The sequence below is a fragment of the Salvelinus alpinus genome, chromosome 9 (assembly GCF_045679555.1).
Source record: "Salvelinus alpinus chromosome 9, SLU_Salpinus.1, whole genome shotgun sequence".
Classification (NCBI taxonomy): domain Eukaryota; kingdom Metazoa; phylum Chordata; class Actinopteri; order Salmoniformes; family Salmonidae; genus Salvelinus; species Salvelinus alpinus.
This window is the reverse complement of record NC_092094.1, coordinates 32792655-32802121: the sequence shown is the minus strand read 5'-3', so window position 1 is coordinate 32802121 and position 9467 is coordinate 32792655. Positions and strand designations below refer to the sequence as shown.

At 45.3% G+C, this 9467-nt stretch overlaps 1 protein-coding gene across 13 annotated transcripts in view; it reads right to left on the bottom strand.

The window, feature by feature from the left end:
* LOC139584665 (FERM domain-containing protein 4A-like) overlaps positions 1–9467 on the bottom strand; it is a 191323-nt gene that overhangs the window by 4861 nt on the left and 176995 nt on the right. For 8 of the 13 annotated variants that reach the window (XM_071416777.1, XM_071416778.1, XM_071416775.1 and 5 more), the window contains exons 19-23: positions 7630–7867; positions 7331–7492; positions 6865–7203; positions 6178–6749; positions 5532–5634 (exon numbers count right to left, since the gene is read on the bottom strand). In XM_071416777.1, coding sequence (XP_071272878.1) covers positions 5532–5634; positions 6178–6749; positions 6865–7203; positions 7331–7492; positions 7630–7867 — 1414 coding nt within the window. Of the gene's footprint in view, positions 1–4898; positions 4971–5531; positions 5635–6177; positions 6750–6864; positions 7204–7330; positions 7493–7629; positions 7868–9467 lie in introns of all 13 variants that reach the window. The other 5 variants (XM_071416784.1, XM_071416772.1, XM_071416773.1 and 2 more) reach the window with 4 other exon arrangements.

Sequence of the window (9467 nt, the reverse complement as noted above, 5' to 3'; positions counted from 1 at the left end):
AATTGGTTATAACAAACTCTGAACACCATAATGGATGCAGTGGACGTGACTAATAAACTTGAAAAGGGGGAATGTTTACTGGTTGCTCAAGAGGTAAAGGAGAAGTCAGATGTGTGGAATAAATTTGACTAATTATGGAAAATACTGGAGATCAAGAAAAAGAAAGTAAGGAGCAAGCGTATTATGTGTACCAAACCAGTGCTGTTAAGATTACAATATCACTTTTTGTTTGAAACAACACAAATAAATGATAAGTGTACCAGAGAGTCTGTATTTTTTTGTAAAGCCTTTATTACAGCAAAGACTTAAAACAGTCGCATTCATTCGTGAATGCAATTTATGAAATGGAACAGTTTAGGCCTATTGATTGTTTACGCTAATTATTCAATGGTTGCTTTGTTTTTTTATTTTTAAAACTAATAAGCTTGATTGCATTTCACATCATGAATGACTCGTATGCTGTGTGATGACATTAACTAATGAATGATTGATTGATACAGTATCCTATATAAGTATTGAAATAGAGGCCTAAGTTAGTTATGGTATTAAGACTTAACAGGATGCACTCTCAGGCCTACAGCTCGATGGTGGTTATACAAGGCTGCTATACTAAGCCTACTAATGATAACGACATTACTTATTATTGTATTGATGAACATAAAAATAATTGTAATAATAACAATAACAAGGAAATCAAGGGAAAAGGATGGTTATTATTATTAATATATTTTGTTGGACAATTTGAAACAGTGTAAAAGACACTAAATAATTATAAATAATACCAGAGGCTGGTCTAAGGTAAAAAATATGTAAAGCCTTTATTACAGCAGAGCAAAGATTAAAAACAGCCACATTTGTGATATTGGCTAGGTGTGCACGGAACCAGTAGGTTATTAAACAAACATTCAAACTGGCAACAAAAGCAGGATCTGTCTTATTTCTGTAAATATACAGTGTATTCGGAAAGTATTCAGACCCCTTCTCTTTTTCCACATTTTGTTACGTTCTAGCCTTATTCTAAAATGGATAACAATTATTATGCAGCATTGAAGGTCCTCTATCATTCTTAAATGGAAGAAGTTTGGAACCAATAAGACACTTCCTAGAGCTGGCCGCCCGGCCAAACTGAGCAATCGGGGGAGAAGGGCCTTGGTCAGGGAGGTGACCAAGAACCGGATGGTCACTCTGACAAAGCTCCAGAGTTCCTCTGTGGAGATGGAAGAACCTTCCAGAAGGACAACCATCTCTGCAGCACTCCACCAATCAGGCCTTTATGGTAGAGTGGCCAGATGGTAGAATGGCCCAGTCCCTGCCTTTATGGTAGAGTGCCTTTTACTCCTCAGTAAAAGGCACATGATAGCCTGCATGTGCCTTTTACTTGCACATGAGGAAACCTGGCACCACCCCTACGGTGAAGCATGGTGGTGGCAGAATTATGCTGTGGGGATGTTTTTCAGCGGCAGGGACTGGGAGACTAGTCAGGATCGAGGGAAAGATGAACGGAGCAAAGTACAGAGAGTTCCTTGATGAAAACCTGCTCCAGAGTGTTCAGGACCGGAGACTGGGGCGAAGGTTTACCTTCCAACAGGACAACCACCCTCAGCACACAGCCAAGACAAAGCAGGAGTGGCTTCAGGATAAGTCTCTGAATGTCCTTGAGTGGCCTAGCCAGAGCCCGGACTTGAACCCGATCGAACATCTCTGGAGAGACCTGAAAATAGCTGTGCAGCGATGCTCCCCATCCAACCTGACAGAGCTTGAGAGGATCTGCAGAGAAGAACGGGAGAAATTCCCCAAATACAGGTGTGCCAAGCTTGTACCCAAGAAAACTTGTGGCTGCCAAAAGTGCTTCAACAAAGTACTGAGTAAAAGGTCTGAATACTTATGTACATTTGATATTTCAGTAAAAAAATATATATAAATGAGCAAAAATTGCTGAAAACCTGTTTTTCCTTTGTCATTATGGGGTATTATGTGATTGAAAAAAAATCTATTTAATCCATTTTAGAACAAGGATGTAACATAACAACATGTGGGAAAAGTCAAGGGGGCTGAATACACTGTATATGGATGTTTTATAAAGCCAGGCACATTTAACAGGCTGTTGATTATAGACCTAATTAAGTTGGGGTTTCCTCTCTCCTCATTTTCTTAGGCAATTAAGGCAAGGGCTGTTTTCTCGTCTCTTAACTCCGCTGCTGCCTTCGCTGCATTGTTCTCAATATGCTGGTTAACTTTGCTATTATGCACATAGCAACATGGTCTAGGAAAAGGCACCAATTCAACAGTGCACTGATGTGTTTCAGAACCGCGGACAGTGACCACTATTCAATGTGGGAGAAAGCACATTTGTTATAAAATAATATTATTTTTATTTGTGTTTCACCATTGTTCTTACATAATATCACCATATACAATTTCAGAAGCACATGTCTTAGTAATGGACTGTGCCATCCCCACGGCCTCCACAATGGATCAGTGCACACAGACAGACGCGAATCAGATAGGTGTCTTGTACACCATGTTTAAAAACATTTTTTGTTGTTGCTACTGCTCGACTAAAGAAATCTCAGTCGACTAAATAATCGACCAGTTGACTAAATGGATTCAGCCCTACAGTACACTGTTAGAAAAAAGGTGTTATCTAGAACCTAAAGGGTCCTTTAGCTGTCCCCATAGGAGAACCCTTTGAGGAACCATTTTTGGTTCCAGGTATTACTTTTACCACAGAGGGTTCTATATGGAACCAAAAATAATTATCCTATGTGGACAGACTTTTTTTCTAAGAGTGTACAGTAGTGAGGGTTAGGGTTTACTGTAGAGAGCAGCTACAGGCAGAAACAGGGACAGCCACACACAGCAGACATGCAGTCCAGTTACAGCCATAGAAACAAAGCAGATAGAACAGACACCATTCCCAAACCTGCTATTAGAATGGATTAGAAATGGGAAGACCCTATTCAACTCAGCAGTTGGTACAATACTTAGAATCTAGACAAGGGATTCTATTTCTACACCACTGATCTAGTTCAGGTTCTGTTTCTACATACAGTGGCTTGCGAAAGTATTCACCCCCATTGGCATTTTTCCTATTTTGTTGCCATTTTTCCTATCTTACAACCTGGAATTAAAATAGATTTTTTGGGGGTTTGTATCATTTCATTTACACAACATGCCTACCACTTTGAAAATGGAAAATATTTTTTATTGTGAACAAACAAGAATTAAGACAAAAACATTGAAAACTTGAGCGTGCATAACTATTCACCCCCCCAAAGTCAATACTTTGTAGAGCCAACTTTTGCAGCAATTACAGCTGCAAGTCTCGTGGGGTATGTCTCTATAAGCTTGGCACATCTAGCCACTGGGATTTTTGCCCATTCTTCAAGGCAAAACTGCTCCAGCTCCTTTAAGTTGGATGGGTTCCGCTGGTGTACAGCAATCTTTAAGTCATACCACAGATTCTCAATTGGATTGAGGTCTGGGCTTTGACTAGGCCATTCCAAGACATGAAATGTTTTCCCTTAAACCACTCGAGTGTTACTTTAGTAGTATGCTTCAGATCATTGTCCTGCTGGAAGGTGAACCTCCGTCCCAGTCTCAAATCTCTGGAAGACTGAAACAGGTTTCCCTCAAGAATTTCCCTGTATTTAGCGCCCTCCATCATTCCTTAAATTCTGACCAGTTTCCTAGTTCCTGTTGATGAAAAACATCCCCACAGCATGATGCTGCCACCACCATGCTTCACTGTGGGGATGGTGTTCTCGGGGTGATGAGAGGTGTTGGGTTTGCTCCAGACATAGAGTTTTCCTTGATGGCCAAAATGCTACATTTTAGTCTCATCTGAACAGAGAGGAAGTCTCCCACATGGGGAGTCTCCCACATGCCTTTTGGCGAACACCAAACATGTTTGCTTATTTTTTTGGGCCACTCTTCCGTAAAGCCCAGCTCTGTGGAGTGTACAGCTTAAAGTGGTCCAATGGACAGATACTCCAATCTCTGCTGTGGAGCTTTGCAGCTCCTTCAGGGTTATCTTTGGTCTCTTTGTTGTCTCTCTAATTAATGCCCTCCTTGCCTGGTCCGTGAGTTTTGGTCGGCGGCCCTCTCTTGGCAGATTTGTTGTGGTGCCATATTCTTTCCATTTTTTAATAATGGATTTAATGGTGCTCCGTGGGATGTTCAAAGTTTCGGATATTTTTTTATAACCCAACCCTGATCTGTACTTCTCCACAACTTTGCCCCTGACCTGTTTGGAGCGCTCCTTGGTCTTCATGGTGCCGCTTGCTTGGTGGAGCCCCTTGCTTAGTGGTGTTTCAGACTCTGGGGCCTTTCAGAACAGGTGTATATATGCTGAGATCATGTGACAGATCATGTGACACTTAGATTGCACACAGGTGGACTTTATATAAATCATTATGTGACTTCTGAAGGTAATTGGTTGCACCAGATCTTATTTAGGGGTTTCATAGCAAAGGGGTGAATACATATGAATGCACCACTTTTCCGTTTTTATTTTAATTAGATTTTTTGAAACACGTTATTTTCTTAATTTCACTTCACCAATTTGGGCTATTTTGTGTATGTCCATTACATGAAATCCAAATAAAAATCCATTTAAATTATAGGTTGTAATGCAACAAAATAGAAAAAATGCCAAAGGGGGTGAATACTTCTGCAAGGCACTGTATCTAGTCAAGCGGATCTATTTCTACGTCCCTTAGCTAGTTCAGGTTTCTATGTCTTTGTGTCAGGACTCATTCTATGGGGTGTGTTTCTACGTGTTCACACAGGATTGGTTCTATGGTCTATGGTTCTACATTGTTTTTCTGTTGTTCGCTGGTCTATCTGTTGTGTTTCTAGGTCTGTGTTCTGGCAGAGTCCTGGCAGACAGACAGTACCTCTATGCTTCAGAGCTGGGCTGAGGGGGAGACTGACACACGTCTTCAGTAGGAGAGCTGTCTGCTGTACCGCTAAACCAGGAAACACACAGACAGACAGACAGCAGAGAGGTTAGTACAGACAGAGAGGGCGAGAGATGAACAGGGACGGAATGAGAAGGAAAAAGAGAGAAGAGCGAAAGAGAAAGAGAGGAGAGAGAAGTTAACAAATCACTCTGGCGTATTTAGTGTGAGGGTGAGAGTTAGAACAACGTCAAGTCCAAGTCCTTTAGGAAGACAAGACAGCCCTGTGATCAGTAGCTAGACTGAGTCCCGTGCTGCAGAAGGGCAAAGGGTGTGTGTAGGTTGGAGGTAAAAAAGAGGTTATAAAGAGAAGCAGAGCTGAAGATGCTTTGATAGGATGCAGATTATGTCCTGTGAATTGTAATACAGGAGCCAGAGCTTCTAACCTTTACCCTTTAACCCAGGGTTAAAGGCCCAATAGGAGCAGGATCCTGAGTGCCTGGTCTTCATCCCCAAACACGTTATAACAAAATCTGCCAATGATGTATTGGTGTGTGTATGTGTATGTAGTTTGTGTGTGTGCAGTTTGTGTGTGTGTGTGTGTATAGGTTGTGTGTATGAGTATCTTACCCGCTCTGCCAGTTGAGGATGTGTTGTGGGCTGCAGGGGGGTATGGGGGTGGCAGCCTGTTCACTGGAGGGAGTCACACTCCTCTGGCTGTGAGGGGAAGCTGCTATACAGAGAGACACACAGTTATACACAGTTACACACAGTTATACACACACACACGCACAAAGACAAAGGTCGGTGGTCAGGGGCTGCGGAATCCCAGCTATGCCTCAGATAGGGGGCTTAAAGTGGGGGTGTGACCATTGTGACAAACAGGCTCCTTTAGTTCAGGGATCGCTTTACGCACACTCTCCTTAACAGAGGCCCCTCTCCTTCACACACAGGCCTTGTTGGCGCAGTAGGCAGCACATCAGTCTCATAATCTGAATGTAAATAATAGGAAATGTAACATCTATCCTTAACACTGCCTGAGCAAACCCAGTCAAAACTCCAAACTTAGCTTTGAACATAAACTATGTCTGTGTAACCTAATGTAGCTGGTGTAAAATTTAAAAAAAAACTGTCGGGAGAGGGTCTCTGCTATTCAACCAATCCAGAAAAAGTGGTAGAGGAGTTCACATTGTTCACATTGTTAACATCCAAAAGCGGAAGTCGTGTTGTTGCGATCCCGCTGAGGGTGATGAGTGTGTGGTGTGTTGTCACCCACCTGGCGATCCCTTGGCGAGCGTCCCCACCCTGTTGCCTCGTCCGTGTCCCAGAGTGCCTTGCAACGAGCCGCTGTCTGACGCATTGGAGCCACAGTGACTCCTCTCCTTTAGACTGCCCGATGAGCGCTGGTACCAACACCTCAGCTCGTCCGACACCACCGCCCTCCCCCCCCCTCCCCCCTCTCGCCCCAGTGAGGGAGTCCGTACAATCTGGGAGCGGGACGGGGTGAGTCTGCCACTCCCCTCTCCCCCCTCCTCACCCCCCCAGGTCTCCTTGTAGAGGCCCCCGGCTGTGTAGGAGCTGGAGGTTTTGAACTGGGCCTTGACGCTGTAGTGGCCCTCCTGGTCACTCTCCAGGCTGCGCACCACCACCGGGTTGGGGCTTCCCTCTACGTACAGGGGGTACTCTTTAATCCGGTACTGGGACGAGGGCTGGCTCTGGCTGTGGAGGTACACCCCGTGCTGCCCTGACCCAGTCCCTGCTCCCCCCGTACCACCGCCCCCTGATCCGTTCTTGGCTGCAAGGTTGGGCATGGAGCCAGAGTTAGAGGAACCAAGGTGACCTGCAGACCTGGAGAGAGAGAGGATATACACATTAAACATAGAACATGTCACAGAGATCCTCCAAGGATTGCTGAACAAGTCCAAAGTAAATCCCTGGACACACCCAGCTCTGCTGTACTAACCTGTGCCTCTGCCTCTGTCTCTGCCTGGCTTTGGAGGGGGAGTCCTCTCCCAGGGTGGAGTAGTTAGGGTTGGAGCCCGGAGCTACCCCAGGGTAGTAGTGTTCTGAGCTGCTCTGGGAAGTACAGGACGAACAGTCATCCAGCGGGTCCGAGCCGTTGGAGCTGCGTGTCCCTGGGGCCAGGAAGAAGTCAGGGCTGCCCAGGGCTCCCAGGGTGTCGGTGTGAGTGTGTGTGTCAGGGTCAGAGGCCAGAAGCTTGCCCTGAGATTCCAGGCTGGAGCTGCGGTTCCTAAAGTGCTGAACCAGACTGTGCAGACGGGTGGGACTGATGTCCACAGACCTGGTGAAAGGAGGGAGAGATGGAGATAGAGAGAGAGATTTTCCAGTAAGGTTGAGGCTTTGACCTAGTGAGGTGACCGTAGTGTGGCGGTTATCTGAAGGTTATTCCAAAGTTATCTAGCGGTTACCTGGTGGAGTGTACATATTGAGGGGTCCTGGTCCTCAGGTCAGGGGTAGAGGGCATGCTGGACTGGGCGCTCCAGTGAGGAAGGCTCCTGATGGGGCTACTCTGCAGAGAGTTACTGCCTCCTGCCTCCCCACAAGTACCAGAGCTGGGGAACCGCCTGTGACTGGCCAGGGAGAGAGAGAGAGCACTTAACATTACTATTGCTATTTTCTAATCATTCTACTATCGTTAAACCAACTATCACATGCCCCATGCCCCCAGTATAGATCTATCGTCATGGCAACAGAGTTGACCTCTCACCTGGAGTGTGAGGAGCGTTTTTTTACCCTCTCGTAGGGTTCGTCCAGCGAGGACTCGCTCCACATCTTGGGTTTGATGGGGGACTTGTCGTATTCGGAGCGAGAGTAGTGCAGGTGCCTAAGGCCTTCTAGGGACTGGGGAGGAGGGGGCCGGCTGTGGGAGGGAGGCCGGGGAGGGAGGCCCTTTTGTGGAGATGCTGCCGGAGAGAAGGTCGGGGTCCCTGTCACCTGGGGGTCGTCTGAAGAGAGAGAGAGAGAAAGAGGGAAGGTGTGAGTATATTTGGAACCAAGGACTGATCACCCCAATCCACAAAAGTGGAGACAAATTTGACCCCAATAACTACCGTGGAATATGCGTCAACAGTAACCTTGGGAAAAAACTCTGCATTAACAAATCATTAATTTTACCAAATTACCGTACAACAGACCATGTATTCACCCTACACACCCTAATTGACAACCAAACAAACCAAAACAAAGGCAAAGTCTTCTCATGCTTTGTTGATTTCAAAAAAGCCTTCGACTCAATTTGGCATGAGGGTCTGCTTTTCAAATTGATGGAAAGTGGTGTTGGGGGTAAAACATACGACATTATAAAATCCATGTACACAAACAACAAGTGTGCGGTTAAAATTGGCAAAAAACACACACATTTCTTCACACAGGGTCGTGGGGTGAGACAGGGATGCAGCTTAAGCCCCACCCTCTTCAACATATATATCAACGAATTGGCGCGGGCACTAGAACAGTCTGCAGCACCCGGCCTCACCCTACTAGAATCCGAAGTCAAATGTCTACTGTTTGCTGATGATCTGGTGCTTCTGTCACCAACCAAGGAGGGCCTACAGCAGCACCTAGATCTTCTGCACAGATTCTGTTAGACCTGGGCCCTGACAGTAAATCTCAGTAAGACCAAAATAATGGTGTTCCAAAAAAGGTCCAGTCGCCAGGACCACAAATTCCATCTAGACACTGTTGCCCTAGAGCACACAAAAAACTATACATACCTCGGTCTAAACATCAGCGCCACAGGTAACTTCCACAAAGCTGTGAACGATCTGAGAGACAAGGCAAGAAGGGCATTCTATGCCATCAAAAGGAACATAAATTTCAACATACCAATTAGGATCTGGCTAAAAATACTTGAATCAGTCATAGAGCCCATTGCCCTTTATGGTTGTGAGGTCTGGGGTCCGCTCACCAACCAAGACTTCACAAAATGGGACAAACACCAAATTGAGACTCTGCATGCAGAATTCTGCAAAAATATCCTCCGTGTACAACGTAGAACACCAAATAATGCATGCAGAGCAGAATTAGGCCGATACCCACTAATTATCAAAATCCAGAAAAGAGCCGTTAAATTCTACAACCACCTAAAAGGAAGCGATTCCCAAACCTTCCATAACAAAGCCATCACCTACAGAGAGATGAACCTGGAGAAGAGTCCCCTAAGCAAGCTGGTCCTAGGGCTCTGTTCACAAACACAAACACACCCCACAGAGCCCCAGGACAACAGCACAATTAGACCCAACCAAATCATGAGAAAACAAAAAGATAATTACTTGACACATTGGAAAGAATTAACAAAAAAACAGAGCAAACTAGAATGCTATTTGGCCCTAAACAGAGAGTACACAGTGGCAGAATACCTGACCACTGTGACTGACCCAAACTTAAGGAAAGCTTTGACTATGTACAGACTCAGTGAGCATAGCCTTGCTATTGAGAAAGGCCGCCGTAGGCAGACATGGCTCTCAAGAGAAGACAGGCTATGTGCTCACTGCCCACAAAATGAGGTGGAAACTGAGCTGCACTTCCTAACCTCCTGCCCAATGT